The 25,296-nt window shown below is 40.7% G+C and overlaps 1 protein-coding gene across 3 annotated transcripts in view; it reads left to right on the plus strand.

The window, feature by feature from the left end:
* Positions 1-506: 506 nt before the first annotated feature.
* The window catches only part of fnbp1l (formin binding protein 1-like), a 43,991-nt gene continuing 19,201 nt past the window's right edge, over positions 507-25,296 (plus strand). For all 3 annotated transcript variants that reach the window (XM_047587409.1, XM_047587411.1, XM_047587412.1), the window contains exon 1: positions 507-658. In XM_047587409.1, the coding sequence (XP_047443365.1) occupies positions 635-658 (24 nt within the window). In that variant the 5' untranslated portion in view covers positions 507-634. The remainder of the gene's footprint in view (positions 659-25,296) is intronic.

Here is a 25,296-nt window from a genome sequence, read left to right on the forward strand (position 1 = left end):
ATTATTTATTTATAAAAGTTTCAATGAACTGTAATGAAATCAATTAAGATTTTATTAGCTTAATCCCTTTTTTTATTTCATTATTTTGATATTTTGAATTCATGCCAAGTGAAATAATATACATGTAGGGTTTTTTTCTAACAATACAACAAATGCACAAAGAAAATCTATGTTTAACTGATAACACTTAATACAATATAAACCGAATTATTTGATTTGCAAAACTTAGTTACAACCAATTGATTATAAATTGCAACATATAGTCTAATTAAAAATTGAAATGAATTCAATTAATATACATTTTTTCTTATTCATTTGAGGTAGTATGGCGTAGTGTAGTTTTCTTTTCTATTCTTCTTCTTTTTTTTTTTTTTTTTTTTTTTGCAGTTTATTTATTCATTGATCCTTGATGGGTGATATCTAAATAAAAAAAATAATAATTTAGGAGCTCTGCGGTCCGGGGGCCCCTGGTTTGGACGGCCCTGCTGATCCGGGAGAAGGAGGAGGAGTATTGCGGTCTGCAGACAGAGAGCCAGTCAGGAGGAGGAGAACCAGAGTCCCAGCGGCTGCTCAGGAGAGTCTAAGCGGGGAAAACTGCTTCCAATACGGGATAACTCAGAAGTGGGATTCCACGATGAGTTGGGGAACGGAGCTCTGGGTATGTTCATTTTAAATATCATTTAAAGAGGTGTTTTGCTTGTTTGCATTTTTGTTTTTTTTTGTTTGTTCAGCCCGGACACGGCGGCGACTTTTGGGAGTGGAAGAAAGGTGCCGTGTTACCTTTTTAGCTTTGTGTGAAAAGCGGCTAACGCTGACATTAGCTTCCCGGCTTGAGCTAATGCTAACGGTAACGGCAAGAGTAAAGCTGGTGGCTAATGCTAAAGCGGGTGGCTAAAACTGATGCTAACGGTAACGGTTGGAGTAATGCTGGTGGCTAATGCTAAGGCTAATCCGCGGTGCACCTTAACGGCTGTGACAGCGGCGGAACAATAGGCTGGAGAGTCTCCAGACACACGGGCACGACAGCCGGCCAGGGCAGGGACAGGTCAAGCTGGCTTCTCCGCCCTGTTACCTGTCAACTTTAATATCATCCGTGGGCGTTCTTATTTTTTTCTGTGTGTTTTATTGCTGGAGAGTTGCAAAGTTGTATCTTTACGGGGCTTTGTGGATGTGTCACACCCTGTTTCAGGCAGGGATTCCCGGCAGCAGGGTGGAAGGAGACCACGGTCCTGCTGGGTGTCCTTATAATATTTTAACTTATTAATTGTCTCTTTGTTGCTTTTTATGCAACACTTTTATCCACACTTTCACGTCTCATATTTAAACAACGGGCATTTGCAATGTTTTATATAAGAAAAACATGAGGTCCTAAACAGAAGTCATATTAAATCTTTATATTAACCCAAACAGCATCTCCTGTTCACTTCACAATGAAAGATTGCTTTGTTAATTTCACATCAAAGTAAGGTCTTGGACTATAATTTAAGCATTTGTTCAACTAGATCATTGTTTATTAAATTCAGAGTTAGTGTAGGGCTCTAGTCTGCATTTCTTCGGGTGTTGGCCCGTCATAAGCTGTGTAACCAGAGAGGCAAGTAGCAGCATAGCATCCCTCCATCTGTGTGTGTCTTAATGTGTGTGTTTTAATGCGTGTGTCCTCCTCCTTGACATCCTGAGGCGATACTCCTCCAGCTGACAGTGGTGGTCATTATCTGCAGTTTAAAAATAAGCTATATTTTCGCTTGCTCAGCCCTCAGAGAAAACACGACCATGCTGCTTCAGACAAAGAGAAATCTGCTTGGCTTGGCCGAGATTGTGTGAAAGATGTTTTGTTTTTTTGTACTGCCATTCATTTTTTTCCCCCCCTCCATGTGACTTCAGTGCAAGCGAGAAGCGTGCAGTCAGTGGTTTTTGGTGGGTAGAAGGTAGAAACTGTACTGAAGATGTGAACGTCATAAATGAATCGCTGACATTTATGAAAATGTGTTCAAATAGCACAGAAAACTGTTGATTCTTACATTTAAAAAGCTGAAAGCAGCAATAAAGGTATCTTAAGAATAAGCAAGTGCATCAGATAGATAGATGAAATTATAATCTTTAATAAAGTCTTTAATTTCCTGTTGATCAAATTACTACTCACTTCCCAGTTCATTAAGTAAAATGAATTTATTCTAATCTAATAATCCTTCAACAAATCCTCCTTAATGACTGTTATAATGTTCAGTTTATGTTGAAACGGCATCAGAAAGGTCACTCAGCTATATGGTTATTTTGAGGAGGATGTAGTTTGTGGTGCTGTTAAACTGGATTTAATTAAACCCTAAAGTGTTTCTATTAGCCTAGCTCACTGACAGAAAGGTCAAAATAATAAGAACACAATCCAATGGTACTACAAGCCACAGACTCAACATCTCTGTCAGTTATTTGTTTAAACAAACTTTGAATACCGTAACCTTTGTGAAGCTAAGATTTAGGGCAGGACTGTTCCATTAGACTGCATTCATTTTCACTAGTCTGCTAATGGCAAATAAGATTAAGGTTTACATGTCCACCTTCAGTTCCAGTCGAAGCAGGACACGTGTTTTTATCGTGCCGTAAATGTCATAAAATCTAAATTAAGACTGTTCACATGTAAGGGTGAAGAGATATTTTATGCATTAGTAGAGTCAGTAATCCTGAAAAAGAAAAAGATAAAGAAACCGAGGACAAACATTTTTGAGCCCATACTTGAGATGTCGATGTTATTTTAGTTATTTGTAAAACTAAATGTTAATGAAAAAAATTAAGATATTCCATTGAATGCTCATACAACAGTTTAGGTTATGCTTTTCTTTTCGTCCGTGTTGTAGTTAAAGCAAAGCCCATCTGATCTGCCGAGTACAGACGCCGGCGGACAGATCGTCATAATCCCCGAGGCCGCTGATGTGATTAATGTGTTGGCTGTCTGATGTCAGATTAGGGATTATCATGCACAAGATAACTTGTTAAACCATTGATTAGCTGCTGCATTCAATGTCTGTCAGTGACTGCTGTAGAACAATCTTACTAAATTTGACTTTTTTTCTAAGATTTTGAAAGTTAGAGGAGAGTCTGAGAAAGCAAATAATTTTCATGTTGAATAAACTTTTCAGGTTCGTTTCATTTCGATCGTTCTTCGTTCCTCCAGTTGGTATTTTTTTTTGTTACAAACTGAATAAAATCAAATAAAAAGCACCCTCCTGCTATAGCTGCATGCTCAGTGGTGCGTTTGCCCCGTGTTTTTGGCTCCGGCTCACAGCCCTTTGAGACTTTACAAAGCAAGCGAGGAACATCCTATTACCGCGCTGGCTTCCTGCCCTCCGATACGCACACATAGAGTAGGAAGTGTCTTGTCTCTGAATTAAAGCTCTGTCTGTGTTTTTTGTGTGTGCGTTAGCGCCAGGATGCTGCCACGCTGGGCTCTGGTCTGTCTGAGCGAGGTGAGCTGTGGGCCAGCAGAGTGGAGCGGCCAAGTCCGACTGAAGGACAAGAGGCTGACAGGCGGTCGTCTCTGCTCGTAGGCCAAACTGAAAGACGAGGATAAGGGGATAGCGAGGGGAAAAAGAGCGGACTCTGTATGACTAGACTAGACTTATGGTTTTACTTTGAAATCAGCCAGCTGTTTAATGGAACGGAGACCCAATTGTTGAAACTCAGCAGTGAATAGGTTTGATTAAGGCCTTTCCTTCATGTGCATGTGGGAAAGGTTATCGTGCGCCATGCTAAGGTGCGGTTGAAGTGCAGTCTTTTGGGGTTATCAGTGAATTATTTTATACATTTAGCGAGAGGATTGTTTGGCATTGTGTGACCTTTGGACTCATACAAGGTTCTTGTTATCACCGCCCACCTTTGTGATATTAATAGACTTCAGTCTGCTGTATATAAAAGTCTGGAGGCCTGATTGCATCGCAGGGTAGCGTCTCCGCTGTTTTGTCTTGCTTTGTGTGATCTTGTGATCTCTGCATGAGAATTGGAAAGTAGTATTAAAGAATTTGTAAAAAAGTATGAGCTTATATGTGACAGTTGCGCTTTACAGCCAATATGGTGTCATTGCTGGCTCACTAATGGCTCTTGCTGACCGTTCGTTCTCACCGCATCAGATGACATTTGTATAAATATTTTCCTTTAGTGTCCGTATGTGCTTTGTAAGTCTGTCAAGCTGAGCAGAGAGACACAGGACGACAAAGCAGCTGTCACTGCTCCATCTTACTGAAGTCTTTGGTGGATGTTGATTGACATTTGCTTATTTTATAGGGCATATAGCGACTGCAGCGAAGTTTCATCAAATTGGGATTTGAACCAGGGACTTGGCTGATATTTTAGCTCAACAACTCTGCCATTGTAAAAGCCTTGAAATTATCCTTCTGGGTTAAACATAACTAAAGCCCCGTCATTTAATATTGATTATTGTGCTATCTGAGTCCTCATAAAATCTTTCCTTATCTTGCTTGTATTCTCCTGGATCATGTGTGTATTGTGCGGCTGGATTAAGTCCAATAAGCAGGGCTGTCGAAGTGAATGTAGTGTCGAAACGGTGGCTTGTACCTTGGCTCCAGAAGCTACAGCAGACGGTGAAAACCTGTCTTCTCTAGTGCAGCAACTGGCCGTCCAACGCCATAAACTCTGCAACCCCCTCACATTATTCTGGTCGACTCTGTCTCGAGGAAACTTTTCTCCTCGTTTAGACGCAGCATTCAGGGTTTGCCTGAGTGTACTCCACGGATTCCGTTATGGGATATGTTTTTTTTTTTTTTTTTTTTTTTATTCCACATTGCACAATTTGCATACTTTTGTCTGACTGACTTCATTTTCCAGAGTGGAATTATTCCACACAGCAAACATGTTTAGTCGAGTGATTTTGCTTCTTCTTCTTAGATTTTTTGCAGCTTTAACACTAGACAATCTTCTTCTTCCTATTCTTCTCGGGATTGGCTGAAGCCAAGTGTGGTCTGAATAAAATTTGAAAGAATTTTCTGATTACTGATTGTATTAATCCAATGTTTCTGATTGAAACAAGCACAAAAACATTGCTGAATGGACGGAGCTATATGGTCTTAATGTCTGGGTTAGCCCGACACTCCCAGCCCACTAGCAACGTGGTGGATTCGGTGGTGGATCTCTTGCCGCTAGTTTCTTCCCGTGTGCACTCCCCTTCAGCCCTCAAAGACTGCATGTAAAAACCATTTTGACAGCTCCGTGTGATGCCTGCCAGTGTGGAGCAAACCTCGGACCTCCCTTCGTTGCGTCTTCCGTGGACTTGTGGCAGTGGAAGCTCTTGCGAGGGAGTGTTCCCGTGGTTCTCCATGGCCGTGGTTCTCTGGTTCTTTGCAGGTCACAGCGGGTGTGTTTGAAGTCATGTCGAATCCGAGGGCATCGGCCTGGACATGACAAGCTGTTACACCCGCTCCAGCCAAGCCTGTCAACACATTGTATGGGGAGGGGGTGTTTTCAAAGGTGGGAGTGAGAGGACACATTGTTTTTCCAGGCCTGGATGTGTTTGATATTTGAAGCGCACATTAGTTTGTCTCCTGTGTGAAGGGTGGATGTCTTTCTTTTTTTTTTTTTAATTAACAAAATTGAGCTAACACGCACCTCCTGGGGAGTGGGAGGAAGATGGAGAGGAAGGAAGGTCCATGAAGAGGAAGAGAGGGAGGAGGTTGAACGATGAAAAGAGGAGGGAGATATTTTCATAAGGTGGTGCGAGGGGAATCGATGGCGGCAGATGGACTCAGAGACAAGTAGAGTTTACAGACATAATGGATTAGATGAAACATTAATGATCCCAGTGGGGGCATTGTCAGTAACAAGATACCTCTAGAATGAATGGGATGTCAGTCAGAGCAGAGCTAAATTAGTTTATACGAACGGATACGAGCATTATTAATGTACGCAAAATGGCAGAAAAAAACGATTACTCATGTATTTGACATTTTCTTTTAAATATTTTATTAGATGGCTGAAACACATGATAGTATAGTGAGATGGCATGACTCACTAGGATAGCAACACACCTTTTTTTTTTTTGTAATATACTACGCATACCGGACAATAGGAACATGTGTGAAAACATAAACCCCAGTACCCTCCACTAAACATCTGAATAATGTCTCATGAAACCACCTCAGTCTGAACAGACAGGTCATTATAGAAATGCATTATTTCTCTGGACGTTTCGGTAAACGTCAGGTGATGTCACGAGTTTCCAGGAGGCACAGAAACATTGAAAACTGGAATCCACATGTGTCTTGGCCAGTCTTTATCCACTACTTCTTTTTCCTCCTCCTTCTTCTTCTTCTTTCACCTCCTCCTCCTGCTTGTCCACCTCCTTCACATCCCACTCCTCATTCTTTTCATTCCTTCCTTTTCTTTGTCATCGTCTTCTTCTTTTTCCTCATCCTCCCTCTTTATCCTCCTATTACCTGTTCTTTCTGGAGGTAGCAAAACGATTAGTTGGCCAAACAAGTGTATTCAAAAGATGAACAAAGACAGAATTGATGTACACAGTGAAACTGTATACACTGTTTTATCTCCATGGATTTAATTCAGTGTTAGTGTCAGTAAACATGAAAATTTTTCTTCTTCTGCAGATATGATGCTACAAAGTGGGCACAGCCACATTGTGCATGCCAGAAAATGTTCTACAGTAGTTCTTAATGAATCAGGGCGTTCTTTTATTTAGTGTTAATGAAAAACAGTAAAATTGTTAAATCTCCAATATCATAAAAGTCATGTACACAGGCAAAAGAAAGTAGTGAGAAATGAGGCTAGAGCAACGAAGAAGTGAATGACCAGAGTCTTCCAAACCCAATCTCATTCTGGATGACAAACACAGTCTTCTTCCTCTTCGCATTTTTTTTTTTTTTTTTTTCAGAATTCGTCCCCACTGCCCTCTCATCCCTTCCTCTCTTCCTTCCTCTCGTCCTCCCATTGCGTCCCTCTGAATGGGACCACAGCTGCATCCACCCAGCCAGCTGTTTGGCAGCCGAGCTCATCTCGGATTCGGACACCATCACACATGTCGTATTCCTTTCAGACCCAGGATGAGCCTGTTTTTTTTCTTTTTTTCTGTCTAAATAGGTCAGCACGTGTTATCTCACCTGGCTTATCATTGGTCTCAATACTATTTTTCGTTGTTAAATTTCAGATTACTTTGTGTAATATGGTTCCTTTGCCACCACCACATTTTGAGAAACACAGTGAATGAAATCAGGCACATTCTTGGATATTTGACTTGTGGTAAATCAAGCTTTTTCATTGTGTTTCCTTGTAGCAGTCTTAAAGATGACTTGTTATTTATAATTTAGATTTACTGCTGCAGCATCACAGTTAAATTTAACTTCTTTCCAGGAAGGAAAATCTGAACCAGCAGCTCCAGCCCTGTCAGAGTCATGCCTCCTTTTTGCAGGACTTTGCTCGAAGCTACAGCTATGTTCACTGCTGAGCTGTCTTCCAAGAGTCAGGCAGTCTGTCAGCTGTTTATTTGTCAGTTACTTTAATAGCCATGAATAAAGATTTGGACTTTACTCTAGGACACGTGGAAAACTGAAAGATGTTGGGATTTTTTTTTTGCTGGGGATTTTTCCCTAAAACTCCAACCCAGTCATTACTCTAAACCTCTGCTGGATGTCTGGCTGCTGTCACTCCCTTCTCGTCTATCAGCCGCACACAAGACCTTATGCTAACGCTGTTTATTAACTAACGCCTACTAGTTTAGAAATGTTCTTTGTCTATGTACCTCTTATTAAAAAGAAGTAGAAGAAGGCAGCTGTTTGGTTTTGTGTGACGAGAAGAAGCAAATGCCCACATGGCAGAGAGTTAAAAGTTGTTTTTCTCGTTTTGGTGATGCAGAGTAAATTAAGTCTTATGTTTTGCATTAGGCGGCTTTTTACTTTATTCTGAAGAGGCCGAGAACTAAACCTTTTTTAATTAATCACAAAAATAATCTGCTGAATAATCAAAACTGTTTATGCCAGCATTAGATTGTTGTATCGGTTTAATTTTTCCAAAATAAAAAGGAAGCAGTTTCTCTTTCCAGGAAACTTGCAACAATGCACAGAGATGTAGGATTTCAACACATCCACATAGAAACAACATTCTTTGTTTAAATTAAGTTGAGATGGATCCAAACAAGGATTTTGTAGGTTGTAAACAACATTTCCAGCTGGTGACGGAGTTTCTAGATGTCCTCCAGCTGATGTCCTTTGCTTGTTGTGTACTAAACACATCAGCTGCCGACTAAACCTGCTCACCTGCTGCACTGATGTTATCTCCTCTGTGAGCTGACACGACTTTAAGACGCTCAAACGCTAAACGGCATGAACCTGGAGGCACGGCAAAGCTCTCGGTTTCATGTTTAGTGATCTGTTTCTCAGTTTCATTACTTCCCCTCCAGTTTTAATAGACGCATCTTGCATGAGTCGCATGAAGTAAATGTGCTGCCTGTTGATGCGTGGAGCAAAAACTGACGTAGCTGTTTGTCCTGTTTGTGTGTATTCATGTGAGTAGTGACCAGTGGGTGTGTTTTTGCTGCATGATGCCAAACTATTGGCTCTTCTTATCCCATTGTTGATTATTGTACTCCTCCATCCTTTACGCCAAACACTCTTTATCTACTCGACCAACCCTGCCTGTTTTTCCTCTAGGTCAAATTCACATTCTTCGGTATCAGGGTTTCCCACAGGCCAAGTTAAAATGGGAAGCCTTTTCAAATGGTTGAATGTCACAGGGCCTCAAATAGACTTCACTGTAATGATGTGGACACGCTACTTGAAGAAGTTTTCTCCCAGGGGCCAGTGAACTGTTTTTGTTAGAGTGTATTGATGAAACAACTAGGGCTGCAGTGAATTATTATTTATTAAATTGAATAATCTGTGGACTGTTTTCTCATTTGGTTAACTGCTAAATATATTTAGCATTTACCTATTTAACTTGCATTTGTGAATGAGAAACCAATTTGAGATCTTTATGTAATGATTGTTAAATGCGTTGTTTACCATATTCCGTCATTAATTAACATCAATCAATTCAATGACTTCTGCTGACTAATATTATCTCAGAGCGTCTACAGTACATGTTAATAGTCCAAATACCAATGCTGCTGTGGGTTGTTTTGAGGTCAGAAAGTTGGTAGAAAAGAAAAAGAAAGTTGTTTTTCTCGAGCGGCTGCTATACAGCGAAGGGGCCATTTCATTTTTAGTTGGTCGCAACTTATTTGGTCCTTGTTTAAAGCATTCAGACACTTTTGACCTTTGGGTTCAGACTTTCTTTGGTTATTTTTGGCATTCCTGGCACAATTTGGGTTAAACCTTGCATAGCTGTATTCCACGCATCCATGACGAGTTGTTACAGCCCTAGAAACAACACAATGTGTTATCCATTTCCTAATAAGTTAAGGAATTCAACCAGATTTTCCTTATGATTTGATGTAAATTTTAGTTTTATTTGCTAAAGCACAGATTGTGTTAAAATGACTCATTTCGAATTTCCTGAATTCAGTTAATGATCCAAACTCACACTTTTCTGGAGCTTATTTTCAATCTCAATATTCTTTTGTAGCAACGAAAACTAATTTTTATTTATGATCAATCTGTTCGTTCATTTTTTGGTTATTCGATTAGTCTTTAACTTCCCAGGCGATGAGGTGAAATGTTTGTTAAGGGCTCTCCCGTGACACCAGCTGCATATCTATCTCACACGGGGTCTCTGCCTCATGATCGCCTCAGGGGCTTCTATAAATCCCCATAGCCGATGCAGACGTTGTATACAAGACATACAAAGAGTGTGTTTGTGGTGTGTTTTTCCCTGTTGTTGTGGCTGACAAGTGTACGTGCGGGAAACACTGGCTTATGTCAAAGAGTTGGCCACATATGTTGCACATAAACACTGACATCACGTACAGAGAGTGTATATATGTACATAGGTCAGGCGTAACTAGGACGGCTCCACTTTGCTTCTTTTTCCCATCATTCCTTTCTCAGCCCCCCCCCCCCCCCGTCCAACGTACAGCCCGCTTGCATATGAGGAAACAATGCTAATTCTAGCAACAACAGTTTTCCCAGGCTGTTTATTTGGCCGGCGGAGCCTCGGAGCCCCATAAAATTGCTCTAAGCTGCCTACACACACTAGCTGCTCAGCATGGAGGGTTGCTGGTTACCTAGGTAACCTGTCCATGAAGTACACACAGTGTACCCCCTGGTTACATTGGGTACCCCACACTATAATATGTCAGGTAGTCAGTGCAGGATGAGAGGGCTTTCACATTGTTTACCTCTACACTCAGGAAAGGATGCACTGTTGTGAAATGGAGAAGGGGAGTCTAAAAAGAATTACCTTTATTTTGAAAGTGTAAATTGCCAAACACATCAAGACTTGCATTTGTCCTCAACTGGAATCAGCAATTTACAGCTTCGGGAGACTCGAGTTGTTGGGGGGGGACCACTCTTCATGAGACGGCCACAATAGACTCCAAACAGGATTCAGATTTCCACAGTCATTTGTGAACCACTTTACAGCTTTGTGTTGAACTAGACCTGACATTATTCATTTAAACCCTCTTAGTGGCCAGAGGGATGTAACAGACACACAAGTGATATTAATTAAATTCCACTGACCAAATCTGTTTCACTTGCTGCCATTCCGTGCGTTGTTGTTATTATCCACTGTGTTATTTTGTATCTCCTGCATCAGCAGTGTCTGTGATTGTGTTTCGAATATCCTGATTGTGACGGGTATCCTGGTTTCAATCATATTTGCGATCAGATTTTATATCTAACGTGACATATTTAGTGTCCCAGTTACTGATTGCTGTTTGCAGCACAACCCAACAATGAATGACAAAATGAGGTTTTATACAAGCTAACGTTAGCTGAGAGTCATTCACGGGTTTGATGTTTCTCCCTGTTGAGTCTAATGGCCCACTGTAACAGGGAAGCTGACGCCAACCACACCAACAAGACGTTTTGTGTAACATTTGTTTTCCCATTTGACCTGACTTTCTCCACTATACGTGTTTGGAAGGTGGTATCTTGTTACCTGTTTACCACAGTATGTCAGTATTTTAATGCTTTTTCCATGCAGTCTGCCAAGTATGTTACATTTTTTTTTCATTGTCTAAAGACAAAACTTCAACGTCATTGAATCAGACGTTGAATATTTTCATTGCCACCATTGTTTTGCTTCACTGGGCTGGAGCTAAACATACACAGGTAGTAGAAATGGTTAGAAACTTGGACACGATTTACACATTATGTTTTTGTTTTTTTGTTTTTTTATTGAGTACTCCACCCAGCATAACATGATTTCCCAAGACCAGGATCAGAGTCTATCCAGGTCACTGAAGTTTAGCATCGAATTGAGACCAGATAGAAACATCCTTGCGTTGTTGCTAACTCTCGCAGATTATACTCTAAATTACTTTGTCTCAATATTTGTGAAATTAATGGCGGAGCAGCAGCTTTTTGTCAGTTTTCTGAAATGTTACATTTGCTAATCTCTGCTCAGCCACCACAGAGGACACCAAGGGCCTCAACAGAACGTTTTTAATATAAATTAATATAATTTCAGACTCGCTAACTGGCGCTCTCAAACTCAGTGAAAGCAAATGATTGTACCGCACCTGGCAGCTTGTGTCATATTATATAATAGTGTTAAAAAACTGAGTTAATAGTTAAACCACACGACACACATTCAGAGGGAAGTACACTGTGCTGGCCTGTATGTATTGTTCTCCACCTTTAAACGTGGTTAAAAAACAAAACGGTACGGTTTCTCTGTCATGATGGGGGTTGTCATGCTCATTTTCATCCTGCATAAAGTTAAAGGACATTTTTCCCAATCTACATGCTTATACAGTGGTAAAGACCTCTCTAGGTAGATGTTTCTACTCAGTATCGGCAGTGTTTGAGTTAATGAAAGAGATTTAAAGGGAATTTCCGCAGGATGTAAAAGAAAACTGTGGTTATATTGTAGGACATAGTCCAGTGACAACACCGACTTTTCACATGAGAGGCACACAAAAATTTAAAACTAGAGTGTTTGTAAAGTATCTTCTGTTAAAAAAATTGTTGTATGTAAGAGTCAACCATGAAATTAAAGGAATGACTAGTTGTTTTGTCTACAGCTGGGCTCAGACTCCTGGATCCAGATATGAACTACAAGAACTTTATAGGACATTGTTTTGATGATCAGATCAGGGAACAGTGAAGGCACCGCCCCATGTGATTTCACAATGAAGTGTATGTAAACAAAATGAAGCTGGCTGGAGAACTGATACATGGAGATAATGCACCGGCAAGTTGGTTTATCAACCAAAATCAAACCAAAAGCAGAAAAATAAAAACTAGTTGTAGCTTTGTAATACTTTACAGAAAACTATTTAGTGTAGATGACAAAATATTTTGAAAGACTCTGGCTCCATTCAGACCTCGAATTAAAATCTGTGCTGGATAGTCAGGTGTCAAGCTTAAAGTACACAGACCCACGATGCATTGAGGATGTATTTAAAGGGTCCAATATATATCACATTGGAAGTTGGTTTAAGACACATTTGACATTATTCCTTTGATAGTGTGAACACACGACAATGCGTCCTGGGTGTCATCCTGGAGGTGTCAAGACCTCCTACTCAGCAATAAGGAATGTCGGAAGTTTTGCCTCAGATATTTATACATTCAACCATTATTATAAATGATCACCTGAAAAGAAAAAAGCCCAATAAGCGTATGTTCATTAGTAATGAGAGCCTTTTAAAAGTATTATGTCCTGTGGATGTTAAGTAGCTAAATAGTAAACTAATCTATACAAGAATTAACAAATGACAGTATTTAATGTGACTGTCACTAAAAAAAAACAAAAAACTACCGGCATGTGGTTAGATACTGCTGTGAACATGGCCACTTGGAGTTAATATTTCCTCAATCGCTGATGTCTTGGAGGAACTAGATAAATAATGACGCATCTGAAGAGCTGGCCGAGGACGCATGTGGAGTTGATTTTAACACCAGGTGTGAACATGGGTACTAAAAGCTGGATGACCCAGGGCGGACGTAGATGTTGTGTTTGAATAGTGTCTCAGTCAACATGTGGTGTCTGTTCAGGCAAAACTAGAAGTGTTAACTGTCAGTTTTAATATCTGTAAAAATGAGTATGCTACCCAAAGTTAGCCTAGAGGGCAAGGAAGTTTACTGTAGCTTGACAACAACATCAGCTGCTTTTCATTATAGACTCGTGCCTTGTAGACGTGTTTATTGTGAAAGTATTGACGTAATCATCCGGATTTTCAATGGCTGATATTAATTGTCTTGGCGTAGAAGGTTTGTCAGCAGTAGTCACCTCGAATTACCCACATATCTGGTCTGGATTTCTCCTCTGATTGTTGGAAGGAGTGCGCACACTTAAAATCAAATGAACGTTTATTCACATTAAGAGTTTTTCCTGACACCTTTTCTGTCAAAGAGGCATGACATTAAGTATAATCCCGTTTTAAACTGTGTGTTTTTTGCTTTGTTGGCGTTGAGTGGCCTAAAAAAGATGTGGCCCAAAAAAAAAAACCCTGCTTTCAACACCCAAACTAAGTGTTATAGCCGACAGTCAACCGCACTAACCAGCGTGAACACTGAGGGAAGGTGTCATCGTCAACGCACGCTCTCACAGCCTCATGCCAAACCCCGGCTGTGATCATTGCACTTGAGTCAGAGGTTGAAAAATCAAGGATCTTGTGGCTTTTCTTCCAAACTGTATGAGCTGTGTGTGTGCGCTGATGACACAGCTCGGTGGATTGTTGAGAAGATACAGTAACCACCACATCCTGTTCTTTCACATTAGACACATGCACAACAGGAAACGCTGTGATTGATGATGTGGGCAACCACTAAAACACCACTGTGCTGAATTAATCCTTTTATGTACGTTTGTGCAACTGGATTCTGGTAGTTGGTTACATTCTAGGTGCGTCTCTTTGCTTTTCTCAGACACTACTTTTTTATTTAAGGCTGTGACACACCGAGCTGACAGTCGACTGTTTGCTTGTGTCGGACGGCTGGTGAGTGTTTGTGCTACAATTAGGGCTGGGTTAAAAAAATAAAATAAAAGATACGTTTTTCAAATTAAAATCTTGATTTTAAAGGTCCGATATTGAATCATAAAGTCCTCGAATCAGCTTCTTTTACATTCATACCATTTCTTGGATCCTCTCGTAAGAAATCTTGATGTGGTCTTCCAGAACTGGCTGTGCTTGACAGATCTCACGAGATTACTTAACGAAATTAGTTGACATGTGAGGGAGATCCGGAAACGTCACAACTCTGAGAGCACTGTCAGGCCTGAAAGTCGTCTGGATTTAAAACCAGTGACGCCAGTGGCTATATTGGTTTTGTTAAAATCACCTACTCATTTAGGAAAGAGCTATCTCCAAATGAATTGATGTTGAATCAAATTGAGTGGAAATTAATCATGATAGCCATCCCTTAATACAAATATCAAGTCCTGAAAGTATTTAGGCTAAAGATCTCTGCCAAAAACAATGAAACGACCAGCTAAAGAATACTATCAGATCAGGTTTAGCATTGTTAAAATCTCTTGGGATAATATTGATTATGAGTTGGCACGAGACAAAGAAACTGATAACACACTGGTGTTGTGTTTTTTATTGATTGCTCTTATTAACAAGTAGATATTAGTACATGCTTTGATAGGAACTGGCCTTGTCAAAAAGCATGGGATGTCAATATGACAATTATGTGGTACTGATATTTTATGATGCAGTGAACAGTGATGTCAAATTGTTCTCTGTTGGTCTGAGCTAATCTGAAGCTACTGACGCCTGCTGCCACTGGCCCCAACATTTCAACAGCTGACCCCACCCATTCATAATTAAACACAAAACCTCAGGCTGTTAATGCTGTTTACTGACAAAATTGTGTAATAGCTGATGTTGGGTTAATGTTGAAACACACACTGTACACTGTAGCTTTATAACTTGCCTGTTGCCTGTATGTGAAGTGGATTGAGACTGAGACCCTGGACATCTACTAAGAAAACACTGTGGTTGGAAAATACTACACCTACATAGAAAGAATTGACTGCTCCTTACGAGTGCGTTCACTCCCAGTGGCTTTGTCCTGAAACGCGTATGACCATTAAAAATCTGACACTGCAGATTATTTGATTAAAAAAAGTCCCTCACACTCGTGTCCAGAAGAACAACTGTGTCTTTTGCCTCCCTTTCAAAATAAGTTATTGACCCAGGAAATCTGCTGGTTGACTTTCAGTGTCAAAGGGTTGTTGACAAAATATATTGGTCGAAGAGGGTTGAGACTAGGGTGGAACGATATGGACAAAATGTGATATCTCGATATCCATGCCAGTTATCTCGATATCGATACGATATGACTACGGGTTCGGTGTAAACCAAGCATTTTTCAGAAAAATAAAACCTATTTGTTGTGTTACCTTGCTTCGTCGCAATATTTGCTAAGCACAACCTGCGCAACACCTCACTCCGGTTAACATTGTCCTTTTTGAATCCAAAATACGATGATTTATGTTCTGGCACCAAGTCAGATTCTGCACCGCCACCGGCCGCATTATCTTCCGCATTCGCTTTCTTTCTTACTTTTTAATTTCCCCGCTGTGTCTGTAGTGTGTCTGTGTGTCGTCTCCGTCTCCCTCACTCCTGCCCTCATACGTTTGTCATTGGTTGACTTCAGCTGTCGATCACATCAAGCATGAAAAAAAGGTTTGTGGTTGGCTGGCCTTGGCGGTGCATTCAAGGGCAATCGTAAAAATGATGTTTGTTGTGACTGCCAGAGCTGTGCATGCGGGGCGAGTGCGCAGAGGAGAAATCTGTATCGTCTATATTGTTGCTTTTTCAATATTAATATCTTGAATGTTCATATCGCGATATAGATACAATAACGATATATCGTTCAGCCCTAGTTGAGACACCGCGTTCTTCAAACTTCCGACACAGAATTAAATGTTGCAACTAAAATGTGGGTAAATCTTCCATCTGTCTAATTTAATTGTCCTGACTTCAGTGTAGAAGGACAAGTTTGACTGAAGTGAAGATTCACTTCACTTTGATCTTTGGATGGAGACAGACAACTGCATTTCTGGTGGTGGATTGTCCTTGTCTAAAGGAAGACAGAGACGGGTTGGACAAGAAATTTAAGTTGCCCAGCAACCTGTTTATACCGTAAACTGCTCGACAAGGTGTATCTCATCCTATGTATTTTAAGTTCCCTCTTCAGTACTGAAAAGACATATCTGTCACGGAGAACGCTTGCTGAGACGTGATCATATCGGATTAGATCCCCGTTGATATCCAGTCGTCCTGACATCTCTCTCTGGTTCGCTCTCGTCAAACCAGTCCGTCAGGGCGTGCGTGTGAAGCAGCGGGGGAGCAAGACAATAGGAGGGGATCGCGTTGCTATGAAACCTGACGAGCTAGCCAGATACAGGTGTGCCCAGGTGTGACTACGTTTCCGTCAGACAGGTATTAAATATAGCAGCGACTCATTACTACTCAAGCAAAGTTACCTAAAGGTCATAACATGCCTAGTTTTAAATCATTAGTCTAACAACATAATTGCCTCATTTTTGATTTACTGTTAAAATATCAGTGAAGAATACCAATGTGCTTGTTAACAATTGTATTTTTTCTTGTTTTCTGAATATGTTCAAATATGGCAATTATGCTATTAAGCTAATTAAATGTACTTCAAGTCTTGTGCACTCTTACAAGCACTTCCTGTCTTGTGATGCTAAATAGACCAAGAGACAGAGGTTATATTGGAAGCTATTTACTGATTGCACCGACACTGTTAATGTTATACTGAAATATATATATAATATGTGCAATAAAAGTGTTAAGCAACAACATTTTTATGCTTAAGAGTTTTATGCTTTCAGGGCCAAAGTTTTCCACTTGGATACTAGACATATGATCTACTTGGTCAGTCGGTTCGCTATTTATTCTTGGCCCACTGACTGAGACACTTTTGCATATTTTTTCTGGATTTGTCCTGTCCTTGAGAAACTAATATTATCTTGACAGCGCTAGTAATTTATCTTCCTTGTTGCGTTTTACTGTTGGACATTTGGACTCCGTTTTTATACATATATCCAAAAAGTTTTAGTCTTTTTGAAACTCTAGGATCTTATGAGCCCATCAAACGAGTCTGTGTTCACGTGGATATTATTTGCTCAAACTGAGGACTAGTCTTGTGAGATTGCACAACGAGATTGGTCCAGATGTCAGGGAGATGTAAAAAATGACCAAGGCTCCAACTCTGAGAGCGCTGTCAAACCTGAAAGCTGATTGGGTTTAAAAAGTATGATGACGAGGAAGAGCAGCACAAAAACAAAGTACAAGTTTTGCCAACTGCAGGCAAAATATTGTGTAATTCTCCAAAAATCTCAAAAAACAATGATAATATTTCTTTTGTAAAAATAGTTTTGAAACTGAATCATGCCAAAATAAATTGAATCATACTGGGAAAATCAGATATATGTGTTTATATGCCCCAAAACATCAACTGGAACAAAACTGTTTTGGCAAAGTAGTTTTGCTCTAAAGGTCGTCTTTTCTCTTGAAATCTACGATTAAGTGATCATCGAGTCATAAATTGTTGATATGGCTCAGCTGAGAGATACGGCAGATTACAATAGTGACCCTGGCCAGTTCTAGGCTCTGATAACAGGGACAATATTTCTTCAACCTTGTTGAAGTCAGTTTAACCGTTTACATGGATCTTATTTATGTGTTTGACCCAAAACATCATTCAAAATAGAACTTTATTAATAAAGTAGTTCTGCCCACTGTGGGGCATCAAATACATCAGATACAAAATGGAACTTTTTTTTTCTTGCCAACTTTATTGACGCTGAATTTATAAAATCCATATAAAAGAGACGATTGGAACTCGTTTTCAGCCTGGGCTAAACACATTCAGAAAATAGTTTCAGTACTGGTTGTTTTTCTCCCTCCATGTGTCTGTCCCTCATGGAAAACCCGTCACCTGATCACACATGCTCAGAAAGATTTGTTCCAACCAGAGACAAAGGATTAGTTCAAGTGTTTACATAGTCATTAGGGGCTAATATTTCCCTTTTTGGACAGATTATCAAAGGTTTACCCTAGCCCCTCTCAATCGGATTAAAAAAACTCCTTGTTGTGATTTTTTTATACTGATTGTGCTATCAATCTTATTATTAGTGGAATAGTTATACCTATGTAAATGTTGCCTCTATGGTCTAAAGAGAAGAACTGTGTGTCTTGATTTTGTGGCTCCATATATCAAAAATCTTCGGGCTATGGATTGTAGTTAAAGCAAAAATAGTGGTTACTTTACGGGCTCACTCAGTGTTGTGTTGATATGAAGCCAAAAACGTGAAACTAGACGCTGTGTATTCATGGCATTGAGGGGGCATCATCCGTGTGTATTATCAACACACGACCCACACATGTGCACTCTGCTAACCACGTGTCATTATTCCTTTAGTCAGCACAAAGCTTGCTATGTGTTGAGTAACCTCTGGGTAGTTACAGGGCAACTGTCGCTGATTTATTGCTGTAATGGTGGAGGAGGCAGCAACTTCCCCTGAGTGACATTTAGGATTTTTTTTTTCTTCAGTTCCTCGTGAACCATCAACCTGCACCATCGAACTGTCAAATAATGTACTGAACTTCACTGTGTCACTTAGCATTTGCCGGGTAACCCTTCCACAGATAATTGACTCAGTGTAGTGGTCGTTCAGTGGAGTGTGGCAGGGTTGGGTTAATGTTTGACTGGCACGTCTCCTAATTGTACACCTCCAGATGGGTCTTTATTCAGAGGCTGCCAACTAGCCAGAGGAAACTGCTCCATGACCAGAAATGTTTGTAGAAATGGAAACATGCAGAATAATTTGCTTTACACCAGAGCACACTGCAACTCCAATATTTCATTTTTTATTTATTGTTAGTCTGATTTCTTCTTCCTGAATTGTTTCCAGACTAAAAGCCAGACATATTCTATTTACATTCATATACGATTACAAAATCAGCTGAAATGGGAGAAATCTTGTTGCATTTCTGAGTCATGAAAAGATTTTATATCAATGACCACAAACGCAAACCAGAACATGCACCTGCATTTGCGGCTTGCTTGTGTGCCGCGTTTCCAGCAAACATCTGTTACAGCTTTCCGTTTTTCTCGTTCTGTGTTGAAATGTCAAAGTTTAAGGTGTTGAAACTATCCGCAGTGCTCTTTTTCCTCCTGCATTTCTTCTTGTTGCTTTTTGATGTTTTTCCCTGAGATGTGGTTGCTGGCGCACGACAAACATCGGTTTCTGTTTAACGTCCTCCCGGGCCAGAGATTGAACAAAACCATTGACTGGCTGATCCATTGAAGGAACTGTGAGCACACATTCCTGCAGAGTCTCTGTCAACAGAGATGACTTTGTGTGTGTTTAAAATATTTTCAGCTGTGACAGTTTCCCTGTGATCTGAAACAGATTAATAGTTTACCTCTGTAAATACTGCACAGCTGTTGTCAATGTGTTAATCTTTCAAAGAGCTATTTTTATGATATAAGCAGCTCATTTAAGTGGAACTCTGAAGATTGTCACTAATCTAAGTTCTGGTCTAATTAAAGGTTTTGAAACACCAATTGGATAGCTGATTATTGGCCAATGTCAATTTTTTTTTGCCCCCAAAACATTCAGTATCGACTGAGCCAAGTCTGGATCCCATTTAAATTCATTAATTCACGATCCCTTGTGCCATGATCTGAGGGAAAACTCCTTTAGAAGCCCGGTCCAACCCGAGAACCGACCAGCAGACCAGTGGTCAGCTACTAACTAGCCTAGCCACCAGCTGTAGGTAAGAAATGATGGGAATGTGACCACACTCCAACCAAACATCTCTACCTTCTGCCTATATCAGAAATAAGATAGAACCAGACGCCAGCTATATAGCCTAGTCCACAGCAGGAGGTAATGAATTCAACCAAGACTGTTCCCTTCTAGGATCAGAAATAAAACACTATCAGACGCTAGCTAATTAGCCTAGCCACGGAAGTACACCACTAGAATAAAATAAAAATAAAAATCATGGGAGGACATTTACTTTATTTGAGATCGAATTGGGACTTGGATCGACTAATACCGAATATTAAAATATCTGTATCGGGTCGGGGGTTCTTAACCTTTTGACTGACAAATACGGACTACTGCCACCTACTGGTATGAAGAGTTACACCACGTCACGCATTGGCAAGGTTCAAGTGGTAGTTGGCTGTTGGCTCTGGCCTTCATGGTGTGTTCAAGTGCAACGTTTTGGCGCAATTGCAGGTGACGAGAGATTCCTTTGTTGCTGGTAGTTCTTGTCTGTTGTCTTGTTCTGATGTTGTGTTCTGACCACTAAAGTCAGGTGGTTATTTTTAAAAGGGTGCCCCAATTAACACTTTGCTAACAGCAATGCACTTGTTACAGAGATATGATATTAAGCTGTTTATCGACCTTCAATCATGATTAGTAATCCAGACCTCCGATCCGTGGTTTAGATCAAACTGGTAAACAATAGGCCCAAACTTCACTTTGCTCACCTCAAACTTTAACTGATCGAAACAAGCATATGCACTGATTTGACGATAGGTGAAAACCCCACAGGGGTTGACATCCTGTGGTGAACATATGAGCTAAAGACGTATGGTAACGTTTTATATATGGAGTCATGTCTGCAGGAGTGAAGCAGCTCACTGACTCAGAGCTGACTGTAATCCACGAGGCTCGCTACCCTGACTCATTTTAATCCACTGATATTATGTATAATTTGAAGACCTATGAATCACATGTTTCCTCCGATGAGTGTGTGGACAGTCAGATTGGGGTGTGCTTGTACAAAGCTACAGTCATTCATGTGATGGTTTCTGTTTCCTCAGGGCGAAGAAAGAAATACGGAATAATAGTTCCTGCAAGGCAAAACAAGCAAGGATAGACGGGGTGTAAACAAACTTGTGTAAATATTTAATTATACTTAAGTACTCTAATTAGCTCCAAATGTAGGTCACAATAGGTTGAGTTAACAATTATATGACACCATTATGAGAGAATGTGCAGTTTTTCTTGATACTTGATAAAATTGTTTTATAATATTTTTCTGGTCGTTTTAGTAGTAGTAGGTATAAAGATGTTGGGTGTAAAGCTGTGTTTGCTAATGTTGTTGGTTTTAAAGCAAAACTGTAGGAGTGCAGGTGAACAAAGGTGAAGCACTGCTGAGTGCTTAGGGCCTTTTAAAGCATCCATCAAACCCTCAAACACAGAATTAGGCTAAGTGCTCTCTTGGAAATCTGTGTTTTCATAAAAAAAACAACAACAGAAAAACAAACAAAAACAGAACAGACCAGAACCTGCAGTAGAGAGTTTGTAAACCAGTTCAAGAAGCTGGCTGCTCCTCCGCACAGCGCGGGGTGATGTCGACAGCGTGCCGGCGCTCCTGTCTGTTTTGCCCTTAGATGGCAATTGGACACTTTTCAGCACAACAACCTTGTAACAACAAATCCAAATCCAGATGCTCTCAGAGAGTAAAAATCAGAACATTCGTGTGTGTGTGTGTGTGTGTGTGTGTGTGTGTGTGTGTGTGTCGGTGTGTGATATACTCAGGTATAAACTATGTGAGCTTACCTCCTGGAGCTTTGGAGACTACTTACAGTTGAAGGAGTTTCACTTCAACTCTTTGAACTCGGATAGAATTTCTAACCATTTCAATTTTTGCCGTGTATGTAATTTGCTCAGATGTTTATAATTTTACTTTAAGCTTCGATTGATGTGTAATATTTAAAATGGACGTACTGATCTATTCAGCATCAACCTCTTCCCACATAAAATCCAGAACCCGTGTTTCATAGAATATAATGAGCTCATCAGGTTTATTCACGTCATAGCGTTGGTGGTTTTAATGTCACACCACAAACCAGTGATGTCGTTGGTACCTGGAAGAACATTATATTATTAAGCTAAGCATTTAAAAACTGTATTTCTTATTCAGATTAATAGATATAAGGTTGAAAATCTGTGAAGTCATCTCATAAAAGTGATGTTCCGACCGGATGATGTTTATCAAACACAGATCCAGGCCTGTTCCTCCTGTCCAATTTTCTTCCTCTTGTTTTCCTTACCTCCCCTTTCTCTGCAGTCTTCTCCTCCCTCACTCTCTTCCAGCCCACTCAAATCCTGTCTCGTCTATCACATTCTTGAGACTTTTTTTTTTTTTTTTTTTTGGGTTGTTGTTTTTGCGGAGGACGAACACACACGGATAGACACAGTAAACACATACACACTGTGCAGACAGAGCCTGGGGGTCAGAGTGATGCCAGTGTTTCAGACAAGTTGACATTTCCCACCCAGTGTCTGCCATGTGTGCCCCGGTGTGTGTCTCCGAGAGAGTCAGAGAGTGTGTCTGTGTGTATGTCTACTCTGGTCTTGAATGCCTCAGTGTGTAATTAGTCTATTGTCTTAGCAGCATTTTCTATGCTAATTAACCTTCCCCTCTCCTGTGGAATGCTTGCGAGCTGTGTCTGGGTGTCTGATTGGCTGGAGAGAGGCCCTCTCTCCATCTGATTGGTTATCAGATTGTACAGAAGACTGTGTGGAATCTGCACACGGGGTGTTTTCAGTCCTCCTCGTCTGGGAGCCAAGTGACTAATTTATTCGCTCACCCTGAGATCGAAGCTCATTAAAGCAGAGTGGTGGCTTTGTCGGTGGGAATTGCGGCATAAGTAAACCTGTGACCCATTTTTGGAGTTGGATCCGGGAAGAAAACTCACGTCTTTGTCTGCCAGTCACAGTGGCGTTCGTCCAAATGGCAATCAATATTACACAATCTAGGTATAGTGGCCTGAGTTACAACCGTGAGTCATACTAGAGTGGCAAGCCTGTTATCGATATATAATATGTAAATATCAGCTACTCATGCAGTTTTTCCAGATTTACATGTAAATGCATAGCTGAACTTTACTTAAATGCATTTATATGAAGGATTCCATCACCTAGCTGGGAAACCAGTCCAAGATCCTACCCTATTCTCACTCCAGAAGAACACAATTCATTATTCCTGACGAGGATTGGGTCAGTCAAATCGACTGGGCTTTATGCAGCAATGTAAAAAAGAGTAGCACTAGCTGAGTCATACACATTATCTAGCCAAGGTTTTGTCTGTTACTGGAGAAGAGGGATGTAAAATAAGGGTTGCCAAGCAAATATGAACTCATATGGACGTGCAGTTAACAGTAACATTTGTCGAGAAGTCCCGTAATCTGTTGCTCTGACTGGTTGTAGAGATATCCGTGTATTTTTTTTTCCCTGTAATGGTTGAAAAATGCTCCAAGATTTAAATCCCAACAGCGACTTTCGGTAAAGGTAATAAATTATTTAATGCCATCACTTAATAACCTGTGCCATCTCCAGATTTCCTGCGCTGCAGCATCCTCTAGCTGGGTGGCAGAGGACCCCTCGTTGCCATGGTTATTGCTTTGTAGACGCACAAACATGCACATTTCTGTACCTTGGGGGAGGGGAGGGGGGGTTTAGCTTGGTTTATATTCCTGCAATGGTTCTGAGTTTATGCCGTGACCTACACAATTATCAGCATTTATACTTGGGTCGACATTTTTAAAGCACGTGATGAGAACACACAATATGTAAATTCATCTTTCGCCTCCACCTGATCTGTAATGTCTTCAAACTAATGTCCACTTACAAGGCCTTGAATATCACATAGGAGGCTGTTTGTATGGACCATCGACTGTACATAAAGATGGATGGCGGAACTGCTTCTCTAAAGTGAAGTCAAAGCAGGTAGAGCGCCCCCTGCTGACTGGGTGCAGTATCGGTCGTAAGCTCCACCTCCTCCGTGTTAGTGGGTGGGACTTACGCCAAACTAAAACACTAAAATACACGTCCAAAATATTTTTTTTTCAGTCATTTTAGGTAGTTAACATAACGTTGATGCATGTTCAAGTGTCAAGTTTTGTTTTAGTTAGTTATTTGACACTAAAGAAACAGGATGTGACATAATGGCGACCACAACTATGGACTGTTCTTGAGAACACGTCCGCCTTTTCAACGCAGCAGTAGATGTAGTGTTGGTATTGTATCAGGGTAACCCGAGAAAGCCTCAGTATGTATGTAATGCCCAAAACGCATTGTACCTGAGGGTCTAGTGTTTCTGCTGTGTTTGTGAAGACACCCTTTCCTGCGATTGTGTTGCTGCTGCTGATAAAACGGCCATCAGGTCACCTTTTGTTGCCTGCAAGGATCAGCTAATGTGTGGTGTGTTATTTTGGCACTTCTTAAATATCACCTTTTTCCCAAAGATGGATTTTGTAAACCACCGAGTTAAGTTAAAGTATATTTTATGGTTTGCTTTGGTGCAGCAGTGGACAAAGCAAGTTTTTAATTAGTTATTTCTTTAGCTAGTTCACTTAAAAAAAGAAAACAAGAAAAAGTGCTTCCATTTGAATAATTATTTAAATAATCTGTAGCTTGTGCGCTCATTTCACGAGTTGTGCAGTGCTGAATAGCAGTTAAATGAGATTCTGGGCACTCTGAATAGAAATGGTCACTCGGGAAAAGATTCAGGCTTCTACTCCTCAGCCACCGTCATTGTTCACATTCGTCCATGTGAACTGAGAAACCAGGAGTCCAACGATGTTGTCATTTCCCCAGTGAGTTCGTCTGTGCTCTGCTCGCCGCAAACTACAGGATGATCTCATACCCTATTACTTATTCATAGACACCGTTGCACAGGCTGACGCAACCGCAGTCAGACAGGCTGCTAAAAAGGAGGTGGACGGGCATGTGTTTGCAGACCGGGCTGGCAGGAGACGAGTCGCTAGGCATCGGCAGCCAGACGGGCAGGATGCAGAGCATATTGATCCAAGCATGTTTTGCTACAAGCTGCAGACAGGCTTCTTGCTCTCACATCTTGGCTTCATCTTTTTTAGGCTGAATTAACAAAATGTGCTTTAAAACTGGCAGCTTTTTACTCACTTAAGAAAACTGGCAGCGGGTTTAATAGAGAGCAGTGGAGGCTCTGTTTTATCATGCTGGGGCCCTTTTGTTTGTCGCAGTGGCAGCAATTAGCCAGCATATTCGTTAACTGATGGCTGCTTTTGGGCCGCGGACACTCTGTGGTTTTCAGATTGTTGGACCCGTCAGATTTTCACAGTGGAAATGTGACCCTGGGTTACGGGCTCAGTGAAGCACTTAAAGTTGGCCTCAAATGACCGTGGTTGAATT

This window comes from Mugil cephalus, chromosome 6 (genome assembly GCF_022458985.1).
Source record: "Mugil cephalus isolate CIBA_MC_2020 chromosome 6, CIBA_Mcephalus_1.1, whole genome shotgun sequence".
NCBI lineage: Eukaryota > Metazoa > Chordata > Actinopteri > Mugiliformes > Mugilidae > Mugil > Mugil cephalus.